General features: G+C 49.4%; 2 protein-coding genes across 4 annotated transcripts in view; one reads left to right on the forward strand and one right to left on the reverse strand.

Moving 5' to 3' along the window:
- The first annotated feature begins 6,599 nt into the window (after nucleotides 1-6,599).
- Emx1 (empty spiracles homeobox 1) lies at nucleotides 6,600-24,044 on the forward strand. Of its 2 annotated transcripts, XM_029559421.1 has the most exons (4): nucleotides 6,600-6,666; nucleotides 7,507-7,918; nucleotides 13,575-13,759; nucleotides 23,497-24,044. In XM_029559421.1, the coding sequence occupies exons 2-4, from the start codon at nucleotides 7,765-7,767 to the stop codon at nucleotides 23,662-23,664; spliced, it is 507 nt and encodes a 168-aa protein (XP_029415281.1). In that variant the 5' UTR covers nucleotides 6,600-6,666; nucleotides 7,507-7,764; the 3' UTR covers nucleotides 23,665-24,044. The 2 variants fall into 2 exon arrangements, with proteins under 2 accessions (XP_029415281.1, XP_008822940.1); XM_008824718.2 differs by lacking the exon at nucleotides 6,600-6,666 and having other exon boundaries at nucleotides 7,364-7,918.
- Sfxn5 (sideroflexin 5) overlaps nucleotides 23,911-25,594 on the reverse strand; it is a 142,240-nt gene continuing 140,556 nt past the window's right edge. The window contains exon 15 of one of the 2 annotated variants that reach the window (XM_008824713.2): nucleotides 23,911-24,011. In XM_008824713.2, the coding sequence (XP_008822935.1) occupies nucleotides 23,921-24,011 (91 nt within the window). In that variant the 3' untranslated portion in view covers nucleotides 23,911-23,920. The remainder of the gene's footprint in view (nucleotides 24,012-25,594) is intronic. The other variant, XM_008824717.2, reaches the window with a different exon arrangement.

Genomic DNA, 25,594 nt, shown 5'->3' on the forward strand with positions numbered 1-25,594 from the left:
TGGTTCTAATCAAGGCTTAGAGGAGAAAAGCATTAGACATACACTGAGCAGCACCCCTGGGTAAATCCTCTGGCTGGGGCAGTCCTGTCCCATTGTAGGTTTTCCACAGGGGAACAGAGAACACGAGGCTGAAAAGGTAAAAACTTGCTTATGGAGGAGTAGAAAGAAACTTGCTTATGGCAGGAGTAGAAAGAAAGGAGTAAACATGCAGACCATCTCTGAGAGAAAGAGGCTCCCACAAGCATCTCTGCTCTGAAAGGCAGTCGAGGCAGAAACCTAATGCATCACATCCAGTCAAAAAGTAGAGAGAAGCAAAACATACAGATTCTGTCTGCTTGTAGTCATCTAGCTTTCTTCCATCTCAGATAGTGCAGGACCCCCTGCCTAGGGAATGGTGGCACCCACAATGTGTGGGGTCTTCCTACATCAATTAAAAATAAAGAAAATTCCCCACAGACATGCCCACAGGCCGACTTGATTTTGAAAATTCCTGAATCAAGGTTCTCTTCTCAGGTTATTCCAAGTTATGGTAAGTTGACATTTAAAACTAAGCTGGGGAGACAGAGACAGGAGGAGTCCTGGGAGCTTGCTGGTCAGCCAGACTAGCTGAATCAGTGAGTTCTGGGTTCAGTGAAGGCCTGTCTTAAAAAATAAGGTAGAGAGTAATTGAGAAAGGAATTAGTGGACCTTTAGCCTCCATATGCATGCATATATGTATGCACACAGGCACACAAAGATGATAGATGATAGATAGATGATAGATAGATGATAGATAGATAGATAGATAGATAGATAGATAGACGATAGATAGATAGATAGATAGATAGATAGATAGATAGATATAGATAGATGATAGATGGATGGATGGATAGATAGATGATAGATAGATAGATAGATAGATAGAAGATAGATAGATAGATAGATGATAGAAAGATGATAGATGGATAGACGGATAATACATAGGTTAGATGACACATTAAATAATGATAGGCAGATAGAATGATTAAGTGGAATGAGAGAAGCATTAACAACAAGAACATTCTGATGACCAGCCACTTAAGAAGAAACCAGGCTCCATGGAGGAGCAGCTCCCAGAGGCAGAGGACCAGGCAAGTGCCCTGTTTGGAAATTGAAGGAAAGAGAATTCCCAAAAGAAAAAGAGAGTTGAAGGTACTCAATGCTGAAGAGTTCAAAAACGATTATAAACAACAACAACAAAAAGACACTTCTAGAAATATAGAGAGAGAAGAAATGTGAACATACAGAAAGGATCCAGCTCAGGCACTGTTCGACAAAATTGTGTTCAAAGAGCTGGGGACATAGCTCAGTGATAGAGTACTTGTCTACCATGCACAAAGCCTTGGGCTCTATCTCCAGCACAAAAAAAGAAAAATAATAATTCAAAACAGTGAAACTTTATAAAGAGCAAAAACATCTCCAACAGTGGAAAATATTTAATGAGAGGCAAATGTGTTTGTGATTGATGGTAAAGTATAACAAAATACTTATGAAACTGTACATATGATTCCCCTCCCCTTTTTGAGACTTGCCTTGAACTTGAGATTGTCCTACCTCAATCTTCCAAGTGTTCAGATTACATGTGTGGACCACTATGCCCAGTGCCAGTTTCCCTTTTTTAAGAAGCCATATATAAAAAGAACTGCAAGGGGGGCTGGAGAGATGGCTCAGCGGTTAAGAACACTGGTTGTTCTTATAGAAGACCTGGGTTTGAATCCCAGCACCCACATGGCAGCTAACAACTGCCTGTAATTCCAGTTCCAGGGGATCTGACCATCTCTTCTGACCTCCACGGGCATTGCACGACATGGGTGCACTCACCTATGTGCAGACAATACACACATACACATAGAATGAAAATAATAAATTATATATATATAAAGAACTGCAAGGATCTATCCTAAGAATTTCATGATAATGACTGGGATATAGTGTGCTTACCTAGCATGTTCAAGGTCCTAGTTTCAATCTCCGGTACCAAAAAGAAAAAAATTTCATGATAAGCACATGCCTATAATCCTGGCACTCAGGAGGCTGAGACATGATTGAAAGCTCACTGCCAGCCTGGGCTATAATAAGTTCAAGTCCAAGCTGAGATACATAGCAAGATTTTGTGTCAAAAACAAAACCACAAAAAAATAACAGCCTTATGATACCTGGGGATTTTTAAAAACTAATTTCATTATTATTATTATCATTATTATTATTATTAATCATTGGGGGAGCTTACTTGCCATGGCACGTGTGTAGAGGCCAGAGAACAACTCTACGGTGACTATTCTTTCCTTCCACCTTTGTGTGGGTTCCTGGAATCAAACTCAGGTTGTCAGGATTGCTCAGCAGGTACCTTTTACATGCAGAGCCAGTTGTTTCTTAATAATAAGATTTGATACTTAGGGGCAGGACAGTTGACTCAGCCGTTAAGAGCACTGGCTGCTTTAGCAGAGGACCCAGGTTTGGTTCCAAGCACCCAAATGGCAGCTAACAACTGTCAGTAACTCCAGCTCCAGGGGAACCAACGCCCTCGTCTAGCCTCTATGGACATTGCACAACATGGGTGCACTTATATACGTGCATGCAAAACACTCATACACATAAATTTAAAAAGAAAAGATTTGATACTAACAAAATCTCCAGATGGGTGTGGTGATACAGGCCTGTAATCTCAGCACTGGAAAATGGAGGCAGGAGGATCAGAAGTTCAAGGTTATCCTTCACTCCACAATAAGTTCGGGGCCAGTCTAGAATACATGAGACTGTCTCCAAAAATATAAATAAATAATAAATAAATAATTTTTAAAATCTGTTCTCATTTTTATCACACCTTTAAACAAATTTCTTATCTAATTTCTACAACAACTCTGTTCAATAGCAATGCAGTGTGAGACATAATTTTAAATGTTCTAAGTACATTAAGTGAAGAGCTGGATGTGGTGGTACACGCCTTTAATCCCAGCACTTAGGAGGCAGAGGCAGGTGAATCTTTGTGAGTTCAAGGCCATCCTAGTCTACATAGCAAGCTCCAGGCCAGCTTGGGCTACAAGAAGACCCTGTCTTAAAAAGACCAAAAAAAAAGATATTTTATATTTTAAACATTATGTCTAATATCAAATATGGTGCACATTTTTTACATTGAGGGACTTCTTCCCTGTGTGTCCAAATATGGTGCATATTTACATATTCAGAACAGCTCAATTAATTGGAGCCATCAATATTTTATCCACCTAATTAGCATATGTGGCTCTGGGCTCCCATATCTATCGGACAGCACATCTCTACAAAGAAATAGCAGCTAACATTTATCAAGGGTTTACTATGTGCTGGGCACTTCTCCAAGTCCACCAAGTGGGGACTGCAACTCATTCAGTCTCACAATAACTCCAGGAGGCTGCACTTGACATCATCTTAAGCACATATTGCTCTTGTGAAATGAAAATTTGGGAGTTTTGTAAATCACTTTCCTAATGTGGTGGGGATAGAAATCTGTTTGCAAAGACTTGAGTGGAGGGGAAGTGAGAGAATTGGCCAGAGGTTAAAAATTATTTGGCAAATTGGGTGGTCAGCTGGACATGGTGGCACACACCTATAATCTCAGCACTCAGGAGACAGGCAGGAGTATCTCTTTGGGTTTGAGGGCAGCCTGGTCTACATAGTGAGTTCTAGGGCTACATAACAAGACCTTGCCTCAAATGAAAAAAAAAATAAGTTGAGTGATGAGCAGTCAGCAGGCAGAGGGAAACATGAGGACAGAACATCTTTTTCAGGGTGAAGAGACGTAAAGGTGAGATAAGCTGGAGAGGAAGGAAGGAGATGAAAACTGAAGAGATATTGCTGAGGATACTGTTGGATGCTCTCCCCCCCCCACCTGCCCCTGGCAGTTTCCTGTATCCTAGACTGGCCCCGAACTTTTCTTTGATGGAGAAAATGCCTGGCCTGGCCACATATTACACCACAGACATTGATTGCACCACAGCTTTGCAGCTGCAGGGAAGATCTGAAGATGCTTGCCTAGTTTATCACAATGTGAAGGGCTGCAACAAGAACTTTTACCCATGGATTCTTTGTAGTCAGGTATTGGTGCTGCACATGATGTTACCTCATTTAATCCTTGCAGACTTCTAGAGTGCTTGCCATTTAACAGATATGCAGCTGGGGTAAGATCCTTGGTCCAGTCTCATGATCCAGTAAACAAAGAGTCTGGTTTTGGGTTCCTGTTATCTGAGAGATGGGGGTGTGGGGGAGTCAGGGGAGGGGAGAGGAGAGGACCAGAACCAGCACAGGTGGTCCAGGTTAGATCAGCAGAGTAAGCAACAGACTCCTCCAAAGAAATTGAGGCAGTGGGCTGGGAGGGAAAGACTGGGCAGATGTGGAGTGAAAGGCAAACAGCTTGGCAGATGTGTGGGATGTAGGAGCTCTGGTGTGTGTGATGGGCCCCCATCTCTTGCAGAGCTCAACAGCTTGGATTGGGAGGGAGACAGGTTTGGATAAAGCAGGCAGTTGTCTGAAGGTCAAGAGAGCACGTATTTGTTATAGCATCAGCTGCAAGGGGAAGGTGGTAAAGGGAGAGGTGTGCAAACTGAAGAGGGGCAGAGTTGGGGAGGGGCAGAGCTGGGGAGAGGACCTGCAAATAGACCTGGTGGGTGGGGCTGATGCTGAAACCAGAAGAGGGTGATAGCCTTGGAGACCCCCTGAAGGTGACAAATTCTTCTCTGGGCCTACTGCAGGTTAGTAGCCAGAAGGAAGAGGTCCTAAGGGGAACTGACAGGAGGAAACTGGGCAAAGGATTAAAGCCTGGACGGAAGGAAATTAAGGAATTACAGAAGTTGAGAGAAAGCATCAAGGAAAGAAGAGGGAGAGAGGCAAAACTCTCCAGCTGCCCAGAATACCTTAGTACCTGACCCCAAGAACATGAGTCTGGGCAGCCTACAGTCCCAGAGATGGGGACAGGGGTAGAACCTGGCCCAGGCCAGGACCACTGGGCTGTCCCAGCTCAACCCAGATTGTAACCAGACTCAGGTCAGGCTCCTGTGTACTCTGCTTCATCATCTGTGAAAAGCAGTTAAACAACCATAGCTGGATGTCAATGTATTTCAAAAGCACAGAGAAGCTGTGATTTAGAAAAAGGTCTATGACTTGGGTGTAAATAAACATGGGAACAGGTGTGATCCATTTAAATTCAAAGCTGGGAATGGTGGGGACAGTCCAAATGTCTCTTACCTGTCCAGGCTAATGAGTTCTTGGCCACTGCCTAGCCTCACTGTGAGAGTAGAAGATGGGAGTTTAAGGGGTGGGATTCATCCCCAGAGGCCTTCTTCCTCATAGACCCCAGCACTTGGTCTGTGGTAGGCCTAGACAATCTTATTCAATGGAACCTGCATCTCTGCATGGACCTTATTACAACAAAATCCTATCATCATCCAGTTCCGAAACTTCGCCACTTTCCTGTTATGGCTGGATCGTCCCCCACCCCACCTCTGCTGGCCTCTTCTCCAAGACAGAGGGTGTGGCAAACCAGAAGGAGAATAAGGTTGATGTGTGGACTGATGGGGGGGGGGGGGCGGGTATTTAGCCTGAGACCGGGAACAGGAGAAAGAGACCATCCCGAGAAGCCAGAGACGCTAGTGAGAGACCAGGGCGCCAGGGTCACCCAGGTGTCCGTCCTGGGTCGCCCAGGACGCCAAGGACTGCAGGGCGCGGTTCCGTTTCAAGCCTCCTCCCTCCCCTTCCTCCCACCTCGCCCAAGGGGGCCGGAACGTCAGCGTGCGGGGGCTTTTCGGAGCAGTCAAGTGGAAAATAGACTTTAACCCGCTTTGTGGCTGCGAGGACGCCCGGAGCACTCTCCTGGACCACGGCTCCGGGCGCCCAGGCGGCCACAGCCAAGACCTGGCCTGGAGTCCCCGCAGAGTTGTGCAGAGACACCTGGCTTTTTGCGACCGGAGGCCCAGCTGGTACCTGCGCGCTCTGGCTGTGCTCTGGCCTCTGGAACCCAGCCCCGCAGCGACCAGAAAGCAGAATTCGCGTCCTTCTCTCCGCCAAGCACAGGGACGGGGCTGGTCCGGAGCTCACAACCCAGAGCTCTCTTAGGCCTCCGCGCGGTGTTTCCTTGGGGGCCTGGAAAAGTTTACAGAGTGCAGATTCTGCCTGTCAATAGCCCTATCACCCCCGCTGAGTGCTGAGCAGATGCCCGCAGTCGCAGGTAAATGTCGGGGAGGCCAGGTGGCCGCTGCCACTCAAGGCTGGCTGCCCTGTCCTCTTGGGAGCCAACTTGAGCTGCATGACCAGCTCTAATTTAGGACACAATGACCCAAGACTCCAGCCTGGCCTGGCAGCGAACACTTAAACCCGAAAGAAAACGGACTGCCATGTGCTTTGAGGCCGGCTGTCCGGTGAGAGCCAGTCTGCGCTCGTGGCCCAACAAACCCACGGCTTTCGAGTGTGGTGAACTGCTGCTGGAGAACAGAGGGGTGACAGACGCCGCAGCTTCCCGCGCAGAACAAACTTGGCCTTGTGAAAAGAACACACGTCCCTTTTGCGATGCGATCCCCCCCTCCCTGGTGACATTCTGAAAACGCAAAATCTCTGGAACAAGGCCACAGCTTCAGAACTCGGCTCCGGAGACCTTCGTGGCTGAGCGGAGGGTTCTCTCAGGTCAGGAGAACTCCCGGGAGCTGGTTGCCCAGAGAATCGACCCTGGTCCCCAAATGTCCATCCTAGCTCTGGTCCGAGTTCCCCAAGAACTGACCTGACATCCCAGGAGGAAGGGAGGAGGGTTGGAGTTTCTCCTAGCGCTCAGGCCCTACAGATGTCCTCTTCGGACCCGGCATGTGCTAAGGCCGCTGCAGTGGCGACCAGGCTCAGCTAAAGGCCCAGTCTGGAGAGCCAAGTGGCTAGGTGGGGTGGAGGTGGGGGGGCACTAGATCGTCGCCCAAAGGTTCCAGTCCGGTTTTTGCCTCCGACTGCGGACCGCATCCCCACCCGCCATCCTTCGCCCCGCCCCGCCCCGCCCCCCACCTTGGGGCAGGTGAGCGGCGGCCAATGGGCGAGCGCGGGGCAGGTGCCTGCTAACTCGCGCCTAGCAGAGCTGAGGCCGAGGCCTGGCCGGGCACTGCTGGGAGGATCGTGGGCAGGGGTCGTGGTGTGACTTAGGGAGAGAGAGCCCGGAAGACAGTAGAAGCAGTCCGCAGCCTCGCACGCAGCCCGAGCGGGTGCCGGCGCCGGGAACTGTCCGCTGGGCCGCAGGGACCCAGGCTCCCGGCCCTGCGCAGCGGCCCGACTTGGTGCAACCGCGCTTGCACGCCCCTCGCCTCTCTGCCCCCGGCTCCCCGGCCCCGGTCGAGCGCGGGCGGGCCTGCGGGCGGGGGAGGTGAGGGGTGCGGGTGTGAGTGCATGTGCCTGACTCGGAGCACACCCTGCAAGGCGGCAGCGCCAGGGCGGCGAGCGCTCCCCAGACCCCCGCTGCCTTGCTCGACTCTGGCGATCATGTTCCAGCCTGCAGCCAAGCGGGGCTTCACCATAGAGTCTTTGGTGGCCAAGGATGGTGGCACCGGCGGCAGCACCGGCAGCGGGAGCTCGGGCTCCCATCCCCTGGCCGCGACCGCCTCCGAGGAACCACTCCGGCCCACCGCGCTCAACTACCCTCACCCGGGCGCCGCCGAGGCGGCCTTCGTGAGCGGCTTCCCTGCCGCTGCCGCCGCGGGTGCCGGCCGCTCGCTTTACGGAGGGCCGGAGCTCGTGTTCCCCGAGGCCATGAACCACCCGGCTCTGACGGTGCACCCCGCGCACCAGCTGGGCGCATCCCCGCTGCAACCCCCGCACTCTTTCTTCGGGGCCCAGCACCGGGACCCTCTCCACTTCTACCCCTGGGTGCTGCGGAATCGCTTCTTCGGCCACCGCTTCCAGGGTGAGTGCCCACGCTGTGCCCGCCAGCCAAGGGGGCCGGCCAGCGGCCGTGCACCGATGACACGGGGGAGGCTCGGGGGCGTCGCGGGGCTGTTCAGAAGTTGCTGAGGATACGGCTGCTGGTCTGCAGAGGTTGTTTCCCATGGTGGGAAAAGCCCCGCCAGATCAGTCTGCCCTCCGTTGTCTTGGTCTCGCACCAGGGAGTGAGGTTGAGACCTCTACACTTTTCGGGAGTGAGACTGGTGGGAACTCCGGCCCAGAAGCATCCTTGGCGCCTCATCTGGCCCTCACTTGGCCGACCTTAGTCTCTTCTATAACTAAACCGGTCCTATCACAGAAAGCGCAGGGCCCTCAGCTCTTCCCGCGCCCCTGCTTGAGCTGGGACCGTCCTTCGCTTTCGTGATCACCAACTCCTAGGAATCCTTCGCCGGAGTCAGGGCAGGGGAAAGTCCACCTGCGCACCCTGGCTCTGGGAATCAGGGGCGACTGTGAGGGCTACAACACAGTTAATGTTCAGCGTGGAGTGCTCGCTCCGTTGATTTGGACTGTCTCTTGGCCACCTTGGCAGACTTCTCCAAATCACACGTGGCCTCTCGGACCCGAGGCGGGGACGGTTTGCAAAAAGCAAACTGGGTTCCTTCACCGCTGACTGCTTCCGGAGCTCACCCTGCTGCTAGGGGCTGAGGACAATCCTTTCCAGGAGAAGGCTGGGGCAAAAGGGCTTTTAAGGTCATAGCCAAAGACATCCCCCCCCCCATTCATTCTCTCTCTTCTCTCTGCTCCTCTTCTCTCTCCTCCCCTCCCCTCCCCTCTCCTCCCTTCCCCTTTCCTTCCCTCTTTTCTCTTTCCAGTTATCTGACTTTCCCAAAGAATAGAGAGTTCTGTTTGTTGGAGTTCATTTTCTTCCTCGGATTTGTTGGAGTTTTTCTTTCATTTAAAAAAAAAAAATTGACCTTGGTTCCTGAAGTAATCGCTTTAGTCCCTGTTTGGTTTTGTTCGTGTAGACTGGACCCCAATCTTGAGAGGTTCATGGCTCACAGGGAGCTAGGTAAATTCAGCTTTTCTTGAAACAACAAAAAAGGTTGACACTTTGGCTCCAGGAGCTAATCTGATAATAAGCCAGGTCTACACGGTCAAAGTGAATCAAATACTTGGTATAATTATTTAGATTATAAAATTAAAATATTTCCTGGCGCTTTGGCTATAGCTATTTGACTGGCCCAGAAAGCTATTTAGGCAGAACGGTCCCGACTATGATCTCAGGCCCACCTGGCCAAGAGACACTCACCAAAAAGATTCCATGGATCCAGAGAGTGTAATTACTTCATCAAGAATTTTTGTCTCCTCAGAATTTCAAGGATTTGCCCAGACGGGAGGGGGGAAAAGCCTAAGGTGTTTTGGGTAACATATCTCATCAGTTACATCAATGCTTACTGATGATAAAAAGAGATTTTATTCAAATTTACTTAACTACCTGGGTCCCCACTGAGCTCAGTCTTCAGCTTCTTTCACACTGGCAGGGTTTGGGTCTTCGAATCTTGCAAGCCCGCGGTCAGAGGGACCAGGGCTGGTGAGGAGACAGGGGCTCTGGAGAAGAGGGTGCCGCGGGTTCCGCCAGGTCCAGAAGGTCAGCTTGTCTGGAGGTGGCCTTGAGAAGGGATTTTTCCGCCTTGAGTCTGGAATCTCACTTTCGCTCCTAAGACCTCGAGCACTGATCCTGCGCCCCCAGAGCGGGAGGTCCTTTTCGAAAGACCCAGCTCTCCGGCTCTCAGCAGCCCCAAGTCGGGCGAGACCGATGCATTCTCTCTCGGAAATTACTGCTGCTTCCTGAGCCTTCGGTCCCAGGGAATACGTTGTGGAGTTGCACAACGGTTGGATTTTTCTCTTAAGAACCGTGTCTGGACGCGGAGATGGATCCAAGAGGGACCGCATTCGCGAGCTCGGAAATTCGATGGGCACCAAAGGACCTTTTCTATTCGAGACTCTGTAGCGTTGGGGCCCATCATCGTTGCTGCAGGCGGACGCGTGTCCTGGCGGCGACGCACTCTTCAGACCACGCCCGGCCTCGGAGATGAGAACCGAGCCGTCCCGGACCCTCCGGCGCCGCGTTTTATAGAGAACCCGGTCTCTGCGATGTTCATTTTAGTCCCGTTTTTGATGCTAGAAACGAAACCCTACAGGAACGAAAAGGAAACGTCCGCTTTCTGGGCGCAGCGCTCTCGGGCAGCTTGGGCTGGGCGCTAGTGGAAGCCGCTTCTCCCCTAAGCGAACGCGAAAAGCCGGTGTGCACCTTTAGGACCTCGGAGCCCGGGATCAAAGGGGAGGAACCTGCCAAAAGCAAGACAGGCTGGCATTTCGGTGATATTTCCTGGAAATTAAGAACTTTCTAGACTGGGGAGCTGCGTCTAGAGGGGCTGAGGGAGACCCAGCCCTCTCAAAACCCCTGTGGTCGGGAACCGAAGCTTCTAAGGCAGTTTTTGTTCCAGCTGAGGAGGAGGAACCCGGTTATCTCGGCTTTTTGACCTGCCTCTGGGGATCCTAGCCTCAGACCACCCCGCCGGGTCATCCCGCCCCAAGCCCCAGTCAGGCGGGCGGCTGCCCCTCTGTCCAGGACTGCAGCTTCAGCCCAGGGCGCTTCAGATCCTAGCTCCCGCTTCCAGCAGCCGCCTTCCTAGAAATCTCTGTTTCTACTTCCCAGTCTTCGCCTGGCAAAGGCCCACAGAGAGGGTGTAGGAACCCGGGCTAGAGGGAACGTTGACATTCTAACTCCAGGAAGACTTGGGAATATGTACCTCTCTCTCCACTGGGTGTCTGAAACTGACACTCTCACAGCCTGAAATTGCTGCTTCCAAACAGGCTGCACCCCAGCTACAGGGCCAGACTTGGAGATGCTAGAAAAGGGTGGACCTCTTCCCGTAGGTCAAAGAAAAAACCACCCAGGTACATGGTACCTAGGCATCCTTGCCGTTGGACTGAGCAAGTTCGTTGTCTCAGATGTTACTGAACATCCTCCTTCTTATTGGAAAAAGCCTTGCATCTTTGGGGTCAAATAGCTTGTCATTATTTATCAGCGTTTTGAATAATTTTCCAGCCTTCTGCTTCTTGGTAGTTTGGTCAGAAAGACCCCGATGTTTCTACCTGTGCATATGGACACATCCTAAGGCAGGTGCATCAGAACATTACAATGAACTGGGGCCATTCATGATCAGAGGACAGAGCTGCTTCCTGCCATCCTCCTCCAGTGAGTTTAAAAAGACAGAGCACTTCCCTTCAAATCAGAGGTGACTGATAGACTCCCCAACATCTCCATACAGCTCTGCTGTAGAGCCCCATCTTGCTTTGTCAGCTCCATGCTTCCCTGCACACCACAGCACCCCACTTACATCTAAAGGGCCCTTCCAGGCTGCAGCCTTGCTTCTGTTCAGGTTAGGCCCACCAGCAGCTAAGGCCAAACCCTTTGAAGGCTGAGATAAGCTAGGCTACCCCTCCACACATACACACCCTCATTTGTCCATAGAAAACCTCTGTTGGGACTTTACTAGACTCAGAACAAGGTGGGACTTTGAAGCAATTCATTTTAGCATCAGTAAAAGCTTCCCATCTGCTTTCTCTACTTTTCCCTGGCCTACCATACTGTTCCTCTCCTGAAACTTTAATCCTCTCTATTCCATCCAGGAGAAGGTTCCTCCTTTTTCCTCCCCTCATTCTCTCTAGCAGACCACCTCCTCTGACTGTTTGTCCCTCTACTATCCAACTGAAACTTCTTTTTCTTCAAACAGGCCTGAGAATCCTAGGTTTGCTCTTACCACAAATGACCTAGGGGGCAAATGTCCATCCTTTACTCCCCAGTGATGTTCTCCCAGGCACTTGAATAAGGTGACTGGAGGTCAGCAACTTTGTCTCTCCCAGCACCTCAGTCCCAAGCAACTGTGTTCCATAGTTCCATTTGTTCCAAATGACCAGGTTCCAGTGATGAACCCATACTGAAGGGCATTTGGGGACACAATTTTGACTCTATGGATCTTAATGTATATACAAATATTTTATATATAATATATCTAATAGAGCACATGAAATTGGGTAGTAAAGAAGGTGCAAATAGGGGAGGGGAATCTAAATACAATCAAAATATAGTGTATGAAATGTTCAAATTTTCAGTAAAAAATTACCTTGTGAATAAAAAAAGAAAGAAAGAAAATCCCTGTGATCTTGCTAGCCAGTGCAGGTCTCCAGAGCCCAGATATAGCAAAGCATTTCCTACCAGCAGAGGGATACAGTTAATTTATGGGGAGAGTTTTAACAAGTGTACCTCAACAACCTGCCTGTTTTACTTACATAGCTGTTTCCAGAAATGAGAGATCTCAGCTGAATTGTCCAGGTCATTGTCTTCAGAGCAAAACAGCAGGTCAAATTGAGTCAACCCAGTAGCCATCTCTGAAGAAATTAATTGGATCAGTCAGTCTTAACAGCTAACTCTGTCAAAACATCCCATCTAGGACTCTGTTGTTGGTGGGTCAGGGGAACTGATACAGGCCACTGTGTGAGGACCCGTGATGGTCTCAGGGCTTGTTTGAGCCTAGATGACAATTGAGAATGTTCAACTGTATGATGGCCCAGTGGGGGCTTGCTGTACTGGAGCTGTGGGTAGATGCCTGCTTTGACTTTTGTGCTTCCTGACCACCACCCCAGCCTTATCCAGTCCTCCTCAGTGTAGGGATTGAATGCAGAGCCTCACCAAAGGACAATCACACTCTGAAATCTTTGTACAGTAATGGTAGGAAAGGATAAGGGGGAAATGGAGCATATATTTACACATGCCCATGGAGAAACCATTATATATATTGGATGGCACCTAGATCAATACTTTCATGTGCCTTTAGCACAGACTATATCCAAGGCAGCAAGACTTTTCCCACCAGGGAACAATAAGAGTGTCCTGTAATGACCAGCTTCTTATTCTGGGCCTGCACGTAGTCTAAGGCCTGGGGAAAGAGGTGGGGCAGAGAAAGAAGGAAATAGAAATTTTGAGACCTGCAAGGTCTGCCTGCATGCTTGACCTGGCCTGCCTTCACCTCTTGCATGGTGGAGGCTAGGACTTTTGGCACTTTTCAGTCAGCTAGTAGTTTGAGCATTCCTAGTTTAAGCAGGTGTGGGTCTTTGGATGCCTTCTAGTTAGTTGGTGAAGTAGTGTTTGGCACGGGCTTGCCTAACAGCCTTGCTCTTTCTCTTATCATCTTCCTGACACCCAGACCTGCCGGTCTCGGCAGGGAGGGCGATGCTTCCCGATCAGAAGATTAAAAGCGAGTCATTGGGACTCTGGGGGGAGGCAGCCTCGCTGGTAAAGGGCTCAGGGAGAGACCTAAGGGACTTCTGTCATCCCTTGGCCTTTCTGCCGCCCCTGGCAACGTGGATTTGGGTCTGTAGGTGCCTCATCGGGCCTGGGCTCGCCTCTAGGATAAAGAGTGAATTCCGCGCGTCCGGCGGGTAGCTCCTGAGGGTGGTTTCAGGAAGGCGGGCGGACTTGGGCGGCGGAAGGGGAAAGGGGAGCAGATGGGGTGGCAGGGTGCATAGGTGGTAGGGCGCTCCCCGCAGGGGGCTGCGGCTCACAGCGCCCCTTCTCTCTCTGTACCTGCGCTGCCGTTGCTGCCGGGCCGCAGCGAGCGACGTACCCCAGGACGGGCTGCTCCTCCACGGGCCCTTCGCGCGCAAGCCCAAGCGGATCCGCACGGCCTTCTCGCCCTCGCAGCTGCTGCGGCTGGAGCGCGCCTTCGAGAAGAACCACTACGTGGTTGGAGCCGAGCGGAAGCAGCTGGCAGGCAGCCTCAGCCTCTCGGAGACGCAGGTAACCATCCCCGGCCGTGGCCCAAGGGCTCGCGCCCAGCAGGGGAGGTGGGGCTGGAGCTCCCATCCGGCGGGTACCAAAAGCCACCCTGGAGGTTTTGCGTCCCAGGAACCCCTTCCATCCCTCAGCGCTTGTCCTGTTGGGTCTCAAAAGTGGGTTTTTGTTTTGTTTTGTTTTAAATTGAGACAGGGGCTCACTACGTAGCCCAGGTTGGACTAGCTGCAATCCTCCTGCCTCAGCCTCAGCTGGGATCACAGACTTCAGCTATCACTCCTGGCTTCACAGGACTTTTTAGAGACAGAGTCCACAGCCGGTATTTGGTCCCCCGAGCCCAGATAGCGAAGGCCGGGGACGCCCCTTGTCCCCAGACCTCACCCCCAAGTCGCTGCAACCCTATCTGGTCTAGAGGACATGGCACTCACAGTCTGCAGGGTAACCTGGCCATCTCCGCCCAGGCAGTGTTGACGTCTGCTGGCCAAGCTGGCAAGACCTTTCCTCACCTCCGACATGTGATGTGTGGAGAAAGAAAGGCTGCTCTCCTCATCAGAAGGAAAGAACCTCGGAGAGGCCAGCTCTAAGCTGAAGTCGGAGAGTGTGGCCTTGACCGGTGCACAGGCCGGCAGCTAGGTCTTTGGGAACAGTGGTACGGATGCAGGGAGCCTCTGAGAGGCTTGGAGCTGGGACTGTAGACCAGGCACCAGTGGCTGGTTAGGTGTGGGAGGGAGTGAATTCCAGTGGTGTTGGAGGGCTTGAACAGGGTGATATTACAATTTCCAGGTAGGGTTTGGTACTTTAAGGGAAAAAAATTTTTTTTTTAATCTAGGGAATGGCAAAGAGCAAACAAATGTGGGGTCATTGTAAGGACTTGCCATAAATTAACGCGGGGAGGAAGTGCCACTCATGTTTGGTCCTTCCCTGGGTGCATGGGCTGGTGCATGAAGGACCCTGAACTCAGCTGCTGCCCTGGAGGAGTTTCCTGTTTAGGCCTCCGGCTCTGGAATGGGATGTCAGCCTCTTTCTTGGGGTCATGAACCTTGCCTGTTCCTTCCACCCACTTTGCCCCCTGCTATACAACTAATTGCAGGTGGGGGCTGCCTGTGGCCTCCCATTAGCTGCTAGGATAACAAGGAGCGCTAGTCTAGTAGATGGAGGCAATAACTACACCACAGCCTCACCCTCTGCCCTGGCACTGTGGCTGCGGTGTCTGATACCCTGTATAGCAGATCTCTGTTGAGGCATCTCCTTCAGGCTCCATCACAGGACTGCAGGACCCATGGCTTTTCAGAGTTGCTAACTGACAACTCCAACTGCAAGAAAAAAATTTTACAAGGCAACAGAGTTAATTTTTTAAATGTTTTAAAGAAAGCTATGTTAAAAAAAAAAAAGTCAATAAAATAACACCTCTTTTCCCTCCTGGCAAACAGCACCTTACAATTATTGTTTAAAACAAGGTGTCAACTTAAGAATAGTGTTTATAATTAACTTCATGTAAAAAGTAATATTTATTAAATGTTAATTGCAGAAATGTAAGAAAACAAAACAGTTTATAATCCCACCACCCACAGATTAGCACTTGCTGAAATAGTGTCATTGTTTTTAAACTTTCCATTTTTTAGCTCAGTGCGAGCATTTTTAATTAACTTTATTTCAAACTGAATCTAGCTTTCTGTCAACATTTGTTTCTAACAATGCCAGTTCATAGATGGGCTGGATGTTTCTTTCATTTTTATTATGGGACTTTTCAAATATATATTTAGAACAAAACCAAATAGAATAATATGATGTATCCAGCTCTACTAACTATCGGAATTCTTCGCTAATCTCCTTCCTTCTGGAATGAGGTAGGATTGCATACACAATAGCAATCCTTTTATAGAACTATGTGGGGGGTATTGAGCAGAGCTTCCTTGTAGCCCCTGTCTTTCCAGAAGGGCTGGGCAGGTTCCCCCAAATCAGGCAGATTTGACTTCAAATATCTACCTGCTGTGTGGCTATGGGTAAATCACTCAACCACTCTCAGTCTGTTTCCTTCCAGAAAATATGTTGTTCAAGGATTAGAGGCCTCTTGCATAAAACTCAGATAGCTCCATTCCTATTCCTAGTCCTTTCCATTCTCTTTGTTTAAAATAATATGTCAAATTAGTAGCATAATAAGGAGCCAGCCTGGGTGCCTCTGGGTGGGCATTCTTCCTGCCACATTCATTCTCCATTATCAGAGTTGTCTTTCTGTTGCCCTTCAAACTTACTACTTGAACTCAGACTGTATAATTAGCTAACCATCCATTTCTCATATTTGCCAGGCAAGCTTACCTGTCATTTGCAGTTATCTGCTATTTGTCAATCAGCTCCCTGCTATGTGTTTCTAATGTTGATACATACATTTGTCAACTAGGCTTCTGTGGTCTGTCCCTCACATGTAGCAGTCTTATATCTAGTAACCTGTATAAATTGATAAATTTATGTTTTCTATGAATTGCATGCCCTTGTGTACCCATCAGTTAATTATCTCATCATCCATTTTATCTTCTGTATGTCCACCATTCATCTCTAGAGAGCTATTAACAACTGCCAGTATCCTCACATATCTGCTGATGGCCATCATCTTGTCAGCTCAGCTCAGCTCTGGTTCCGTCTTTTCCCTGGGCCTCCATTGCTTCATTACTGAGGTTGAATGAAATAAACACAAGGGTGCTCTCCAGCCTTGAATTTCTGAGACTCATTCACTTTCCACTTCTGACTTCCTTGTTTCTGTGTGTCCCTCCTCCATGTTCCCATAGTTCAGAGTATTCCCCCCCCCGCCTATCCTAATATGCATCAGATTTTGCTGTTATAACTTAATTATCTGCCATGTCCATATGCAGGTGGTCAATCTGTAGACCACCTGCATCCATCTCTCAGGGAGCTTTTAAAATACAAGGATACCCAGGGGATGCTCTTAGGACATCTAGGATGCAGCCCAGGAGAGAAGAGTTTACTGGGTGATTCTCATGAACAACAAGTCTGAGCATCTTGGCTATGGGAAGCAAAGGTCAAGCTTACTTTTTCTCACATGACCTAGCTCAGTACCCGGCATGGAGTAGATACTCAATGGACGTGTGCTGAATGAAAGCCAGGCATGGTGGTATGCACCTATAATCCCAGCATTTGTGAGGCAGAGGCAAGGTAGAACATCCTGAGCTAAATAATGAGTTTGAGGCTAGCCTGGACTACATAAGACCCTGTCTCAAATTTTTAAAAAATGTACCAGATGAATAGGCAAGTTTGTTTTGATTCTCCACACATGACCACTAGCCTTTATCAGTCACTCCTCTGCTCTCTACCCTCATTGTTTCCTCCCTGTTTTTCTCCTTCAATTGCCCAGGTATACTATAACAGCGGACTGTTGGTTTTGATGAGGGAAATACCAATCTATGGATAAGTCTGAGAGGGTTCAGTAGATCATCACAGGGGAGCTCTGTGCTCACAAAACTTCAGCATGAGGGGGCTGGAGAGATGGTTCAGCAGTTAGGAGCACTTGCTGCTCTTGCAGAAGATCCACATTTGGTACCCAGCTGACACATGGCAGCTAACAACCATCCTTAACTTCAGTTCCAGGGGATCTTGTGCCCTCTTCTGGCCTCCACAGGCATTGCAGGCACATGGTGCACTTACATAATGCAGGCAAAAGACTCATTCATACATGTTTTTAAAATATCCAGTGTGAGGTGTCAGGAGGTAAGTAGCTGGGGCTACTGGTGTAGATCTGTATACTTTAGGAATGGGTGTTTGTGTTGAGATGAAAGTGGGAAACCCAAGAGGTAAAAGGAAGGTCCTTGGGTAACAGTCAGTTCTGCATTTGGTTGTACTTAGTTGCTTCATACCTTTTGTGGAACAACCCTGGAGTATGGCCAGGAAGGTACTCACCTAAGCTTGTACCCCTGACTGGTTGGGCAAATCTGGGTCTGGGTCAGACCAGAACCTCAAGCACCCTGAGAGTGTGTGCCCACCATACAGGACACCATGGGCTGACTGTGATGGGTGCCTAAAGGTTGGACAATATCCCCAAAACCCATCAGATGCCAGTAGGCAGTCACAGGACACAAGAGATAGTTATGTCACTTGTGCACACATGTTCATTTATGGGGTATATTGGTTGTAGAGGGTGAGAAGGCACTTGGTTGCTCCTGGCTAATCAGTGTTTTGGTGGCCCTGCCAAGAAAAGACCAGAAGGTTTTTTGTCTCCTAACTTTGTCTACCACTGACTTTTGCTGAGCTATGAGTGAAAAGACAAGGATTTGGTCGTTGGCCTTAGAGTCTTCACTTAATAGTAGAGGCTAAATGCAAAGTGTGGGTGTCTGCAGGAGGAGCAGAGGGTGAGCAACTGTTAAAGTCAGAGCTTGGGAGTGAGGGATCCCATGGGAGACAAAATGGGAAGAAGGCTCCAGAGCCTTCTGACTTCAAAGACTTGGAGGGATGTGTAGGATTATAGGGAGGAAGGGAGGAAGGCAAGGATTTGAGGTGAGCAAGGTAAGATGGAGCTGAAACTACCAAGCCCAGCTGCCATCCTGGGGCCTGAGGGGAGGGGGGAGGGAAGTCTTGGGAGGCACAAGTATGTCTTCACCTACCTATGGGTTTTTCCTCACAGACATGGGAGGGGTGTGTCCCTTCCTGCTGTGGAATAGTATGCCTTTGGAGGGAAAGGTAAAATGAAGATAACCAAGTGATTTGAATTTTAGGGAAAGAGACCTTTGATACTATCTCACTGTGGCTCTGGGATGGCACATCCCTTCCCTTAAGCCCTGGCTCTTCTCCAAGCATGTCCATATGTGGTGGGGTAAGGAAAAGCTAAGGGAGATTGGAATGGCTTTCTGAGGATCTGGGACAGGGACATGAACCTGAGGAGGGGGATGAATGGAGTGGAGTGGGGTAAAAATCTAGGATGGGTGAACGGAGGAGGATTCAAGGTGGCTCAGGAAGAGATAAGACTACAGCAGGTGGGGAGTTGGAAGCAACCTCAGCTTGGTGGGATGAGAGTTGAGCTGCCCCTGAGAATGGGAACACTGACATGATCAAATGATAGGAAAAATAATTTCCAGGGAGAGGGCAGAGAAGAGAGCAGGCTGAAGGGTGGCTTGATTGATATTCCAAGCTGCTGTCTATTCTAAGGACTCTCTCTGTGTCTGAGGATGGCAGACTATGAAGACATGTTTACAGCAGGAGAGGGAGCAGTAGAACATAAGGAGAATTCCTGTGTCACAGTTACAAGATCTTGGCAAGGATATTTGAACTTCTTGAGGACAGGACAGTCTTCCCTGGAACGTATACAGGCACCTGGAGCGAAGAGGCCATGGTATGGGCAGTGGTGGGAAAGAGGGATAAGACTTCCTTTGGTCAAACAGCAGTTTCTTCAAAAGTAAAGTGTGATAATCTCTGAAATACTGACAGGGACTGTCGCCTGCTTGTTGTAAGGTCATTGTCCATTCATTGATGTAGTCATGCATGCCTTCATCCATAACGTACAGTGACCAGTACTCTGAGGAAGTGATATGCTTGTCCATCTAGAGCAGTTTCCTGTTTGTCAACTGACCTGGCTCAAGCTGAGCCTTGCCCCTCTCCACAATGGACAGTCCTCCTCCAGCTTCCTCCTGGAAGTGGTTAATCCACTTTCCTTTATTTCCTTGTGCTCTTCCTGGTCTCAGTTAACAGTGATCCCCAGCTGCATATGCATCTTCGCATATACTCCATAGTTTCATTTCTATTGTCATGATAAAATATCCTGACCAAAAGCAACTTAGGGGGATGAAAGGGTTTAGGACTTATCTGGCTTCTAATTCCAGGTTACAACCCATCATTGAGGGAATTCAAAGCAGAAAGTCAAAGCAAGTACATGAAGGCAGGCCTGCTTGCTATTCCATACAGAATTAACTCCAACCAAGGCGCTCACTTCACAGCCAAAGAAGTATGCTGGGAACCATGGAGAAATGTTGCTTGCTGGCTGGCTGGTAGGCAAGCTTATTAAGCTCAGCTAGTTTTCTTATATTGTTAAGGACTACCTGTCCAGGGAATGTCACCATCCACAGTGGACTAAGCCCCATCTCTGACAGACATACTCACAGGCCAATCTGATCAAGGCAATTCCCCAACTGATATTCTCTTCCCAGGCAATTCTAGGTTGTGTTAGTTAAAACCAACTAGGACAGTTGGATCTCCAAAACCAACTAATTAAGGCAGCATTAATGACCCTTTTGGGACTAGAGAGATTGCTCAGTGGTTAAGAACACTGGATGCTCTTTCAGAGGACCTGGGTTCAATTCCCAGCACCCACATGATGGGTAACAACTGTCCATAACTCCAGTTCCAGGGGACTTGATGCCCTCTTCTGACCTCCAAGGGCATTGCACGACACGAGTGCACTCGTATACATGCAGATAATGCACTCTTACACATAAAATAACAATAATAAAATATTTTTAAAAAAATTAACCCTCTTGCCACAGTGTCCACTAAACTCGGCTGAAAAGGAACTCCATTATTTCAGCACTTATCACTTCCCCAGCCCCTTTTTTGATTCATCTGAGTTCTTCTTCTACTGATTTATCCCATTTTCTAGGTCTGGCCCTGGCAATCATTACCTAGAGTACACGGCTGGGTCACCCTACCTCTTTCCAGCTAGATGGCCATGTATGGGACAGGCCTTTTAGGCTGTGGGGCTCCAAAGCCAGAGAAGACACTGCTTTTGTTTTCCAGAGTCCCAGAATCTGGTGAGAAGATAGAGGTGCAGCTGGGCTCACTGTTACTGAGACCAGGAAAAAGGGCCAAGAGGATAGATATGCCGGGACAGGTCCTGCCTAAGAATACCTGAGCAGGGTCTTAAAAACCAAGTAAGAATTACACATCTCAGGCCAAGATGGAGAATCTTGGAAGGGTTTGGTTTTGGTAAGAAACTGGGAGACACCTAGTGAAATGAGGATTCATGAGACCACAAAACCAGAGAGGTCAAGTTGGGTAAAGGAGGGCTCCAGCCAACATTCTTGATATTGGAGTGGCGAGACGTGTACAGACAGCTATGGTCCCCTAAAGCTGGTTCCATAGGGCAGTAGCCACACTATGTGACCTGCCTTCCCTCTAGGGCCTCTGTCCTCTGATGAAGGGATTAACTCCAGAGTTACCTGACTGGATTATAGAGTATCAGTATCTTTTCCTACTACCCTGGAAACTTAGTCCCCCCCCCCGCTGCCCCCCAAGAAAAAAGAACTATTGTTATCAACAACGCATTAAAGAAAATTCAGAAAAGTTGAAGAAACAAAAGAAAAAGTCACCCATGGTTTGGGTCCATTCTCTTCTGATCTTTTTCCCCCACACACATAGATTTTTGTCCTCTGTTGCTGTGAATTCTCTGTGCCCACACTGTGCATTCTGGCTTTCACACCCCCGCTGCCCCCCAAGAAAAAAGAACTATTGTTATCAACAACGCATTAAAGAAAATTCAGAAAAGTTGAAGAAACAAAAGAAAAAGTCACCCATGGTTTGGGTCCATTCTCTTCTGATCTTTTTCCCCCACACACATAGATTTTTGTCCTCTGTTGCTGTGAATTCTCTGTGCCCACACTGTGCATTCTGGCTTTCACACTAACATTATGGAATCATAACTGTCCCTCTTATCACAGGCTTTGTAAACAGCATCTGGACATGCAGCCCAGGGCTGTTCAGCAGAAGACAGCCAGGCTGCCTAAGAGAGGGCTGTATTCTGGTTTCTAGAGAGCTGCCTTTTTGCCCTGGTATTTTTATTTATTTTGAGACAGGGTCTCATGTAGCCCAGGCTGGCCTTGAACTCACTACATAGTTAAACATCCTCAGCTAAAACTTCTGGTCTTCATGTCTCCACCTTCCAAGTACTGGGATTATAGTCATGCCCTAACACATCTGATTTGTATGGTGCTGGGGATAGAACACAAGCCTTGTTGTGTGCTAGACAAGGACTCTTACCAACTGAGCTAAATTTCTAGTCCTGCTGACCTTAATATTTTTAGGGAAAAAATAGGTTTCCCTTTCACATGGTGCGCCACAAACATGCTAGGTCTGTCCTATTAGAGGCCACTGTGATCATCAATCTTCAGAAGGAGACTTGGAGGTGAAAGAAGGGAGAAAGGTACAGAAAGTGGCTGTCTATCGCCAGTGTTGTCCACTGTCACCCACAATCACTCCCATCTAATCCACTGGGCTTATCAGAAATGACACCCTGCACCCAGCCCTGAGTCACAAGCCCACCTTTGTAGCTGCCTGTGCTTGCCTCAAAGGGCTGCTGTCAGCCCTGCCTGGGGATCTAGACCTTTAGCAGTCACCACTGCTACACAAATTGTTCACCACTACAATATACACAACTTACCAATGCCATTTGCACAGCCATAGTAGGTGTGAGCGCCTGCTTGCTTTTAACTATGCTAACACTTCCAAGAAAACTTCTGGTCCTACAATCCTGCTGGTCCCCCTCCCCCAGGGACTCACTGAAACAGGGATCCAGGAGGGTCCCCAAAGCATCTCCCCTGTGGATAAGGAATATAAGTTTAGGAAGGGGAAGGGACTTAGCCAAGGAGGGTACCTAGATTCCTCCTACCAGCACCAAGGAGAGTTTGGCCTCTTCTGTCTGAAAGGCCAAGTCCAAATGTAAGGTTGGGAGAAGCAGATGGATTCCTGCTTCCTCCACGGTGTAGAAACACTGAGGGTTTGTGTGAGCCAGCATGGCTCTGGACTCACACATGGGAGGATGTGAGGCTGTGTCATGGACACACAATAATGTTGGGAGAGGAGGAGAAAGGAGGGATAATTAGAGCTGGGAGAACATGGAAGGAGGGATGGTAGATAGGACTAAGTTGAGGCTTCCTAGAAATGCCTAGACTCACAGACCCGTTCCCCCATCTCAGAGGACACTTGTCCAGCCTGTGTGAGTCCCACCCCTCCTCTTATGGGAACTCCCACTGCCTGGCACTGAAACAGGGACTCATGTGTTCAAATAGGTGCTTACTTCTGTCCTTCAAGATCTATTCTGACTGTTCCTTGTGTGTTATCTGGAACATGGGAATCCAAGGAGGACAGAGGCTCATGGGTGGGTTTCAGACTGTCCTGTTGAATTGGTACCTTGGAGACCAGGGCTCCCCACTACCCAACTCTGGCCTACATAGCTCTACCTCTGAAGTGGGAAAGGAATTTCACACAGTGCTGCTAAGACATAAAGGCAACTGGCAGAGCATATGTGGGGTTACTTTTGTGTCCAGAGGTGGTTCTAGGACCCTACTATGATCTGGCTGTCCCAGGCCCTGCTCTTGGTATGGACACCACCTCCTGGTTATGAAGCCCTGTCTCTCTCCCTCTGTGCAGCAGAGTATGGGTTCAGTTCAGGAGACTGAGTGTGCTTTAGGCCTTCTGGAAATGACTCTTCTATCATTGGGAAAGCCCTGGCTCGCTGTGCTCTTTTCTGTTCACTGGCTGCAGGAGGTTCCTTAGCCATGTCCCCATCCCTTATCTCTGAGAGAGACTGGAAAATTGTCCTTCCTCCTGGCCCAGTGTTATCTTCTGTCCTACTCACTTTCATCTGAAGACCAGTCTTCCAGACACATCAGGTGGCAGCTGCCTGGAGGAGAGAACTCTGGCCTGGGAGCCCTGACCCTGTGTAGCCTGTTTCCCCATCTGGCTCCCAACTCAGTCAAAGTGTGGAGGTACCTGGGCTGTTTCTCACCTGTACCCCTCCCTCCTTGGCTCAGGTGAAGGTGTGGTTCCAGAACCGAAGGACGAAGTACAAACGGCAAAAGCTGGAGGAGGAAGGACCTGAGTCGGAGCAGAAGAAGAAAGGCTCCCACCACATCAACCGATGGCGCATTGCCACGAAGCAGGCCAATGGGGAGGACATCGATGTCACCTCCAATGACTAGGGGAACAACCACAAGCCCACAAGGGCAGAGCGCTGCTTGCTGCTGGCCAGCGCCCTGGGACTCTGACCAGTCCTTGGTCAGGCTGCAGGGAGTCCTCGAGTCATAGCCCCACAGGGCTTGGAGCCTGGGGCCATCACCGGCAGAGGGACAAGAAATGGGCTGACTGAGGCCTGGGACTGCTCAGCCTTCTCAGTGGAGAGCCTACCCCTTGGCTGGGCTGCCCATCACTGCAGCCCTCAGCTGCTCTCGTGTCTCTTTATCTCCTCTTTGTTTTGAGACATTTCTGTTTTAATTTATTTTCCAGGTACCTGCTGTAGTTCTTAGTGATCCTCTCATGTCTTCCTTCCCTGTGGGAATAATAAAAGTTTCTCTCTTAATGACACAGCCATCCATCTTCAACTTTAGATCCTGCAGTGGTGGGGTTTCGGCTCTGGGTACAGTTGGGGCTGGTCAGCAACGCTGCTCAGAGCCTGGACACATGAGGGGAAACCTGGGCCAAGTTGCTCCAAACTCATGGAGGGATAGAAAAGAGAAAGGTTCCCCATGCCTAGAGAATGTGGTGGCTTCTCCAGCAGAGGGGAACCAGAGGGAAGGAGTACTGGGATGGGTTAAGGAGGGCCCGTCTCAGAGACTTTTCATTTTCATTTGTTTTTTTAGAGACAAGGTCTCACTCTGTTGCCCAGGTTAGTCTCAAATTCATGTCAGTTCTCCTGCTGCAGCATCCTGAATGCTGAATTATAAATGTGAGCCACCATACCTAGAACCCCTGAGCAGCTTAGAGGGCTTAATGGTGAGCTTGCATAGGCCCTCAAGACTGAGGGCAACCCCAACCCCACAAGAGACAAGGCAGGCCCAGTGAGCTCTTTCCAGTTTGTCTGTCTGTCCTACCCCCTTGTCAAGTTTTCCTTCATCCTGGAGAAGAATGGCCTGTGTTTGCAACAATCTTTCCCTCCCAACATCCAGGCCTACCTCTACTTCTTCACCTCCCATGAGTTCACTCCAGCTTTCTGCCTCCACTAATGACAGTCACGAGCCATGGTCACCAGGTCTCCTTGTAGCCACATTCACCTACTTTCTGTCTGGGTTGACCTGCTCTGACATCTGCTGGCATGCCTTTCTTTTCTCCCCAACCCCAGTGCCTCCACTTAGGGTCCTGTGACTCCTCTTCTTCTTCCTCTGGTTCATCAGTGCCTCACGCCTCCCTTCCCTTCCCAGGCCCCATCTATTCCCCATTAGACTGTTATGTCCAGTCATACTTTCTCAATGCAGCATCCCTCATCTGTCCCTGTCAGCAGCCTAACTGCATCTGCTCCCCCTTGGAAGGAATGTGGACATTAAGCGGCGTCTCTGAATGTCAAAGGAGGCCCTTCATGCTACAGTTAGGAGGGTGCTCATCCTTCCACCCAGGCAGGACGTGTCTTCCCTTTCTCAGCCCTGTACCCTGCTCCCCCTTCTTTCCCACCCTTGGACTCACCTACGTTGCTACTATTTCACCTGAGTCCCTGAGTAAGTTGCTGTGGCTTTTTGCTGGCCTGTGTTAGTCTTCCCATGTGTGAGTACCGTGTACCTGACCATGTGGACGGCCCAGTCTTGTTACCTATACCACATTCAGAGATCTAAGCACAAAATGTCTTCTGCTGAGAACACAGACTAGGTCCCACTGGGCCTGCGGATGCCTCTCTCTACCCTGCCTGCCTTGCTGGTATCCACTCAGTACCAGAAACCAAAAGGCTTTGTCCTGTCCTTTTCTCCATTACATCCTCAAATTTTAAAAAGTTTTAACCTGGCTAAGTCCAGGTTAAACCTACAGTAACTCTCCTTGCCAAGCAAGTGGAGTATCCTGTGGAACACGGGTAAACAGGTGGCATGAGGGTGAGAAGAGACACCCTTTCCAGTCCAGTAGTAGGGGCACAGGAAGGAGACTCGTGAG

Source organism: Nannospalax galili, unplaced genomic scaffold (assembly GCF_000622305.1).
Source record: "Nannospalax galili isolate Female #2095 unplaced genomic scaffold, S.galili_v1.0 scaffold389, whole genome shotgun sequence".
Lineage (NCBI taxonomy): Eukaryota > Metazoa > Chordata > Mammalia > Rodentia > Spalacidae > Nannospalax > Nannospalax galili.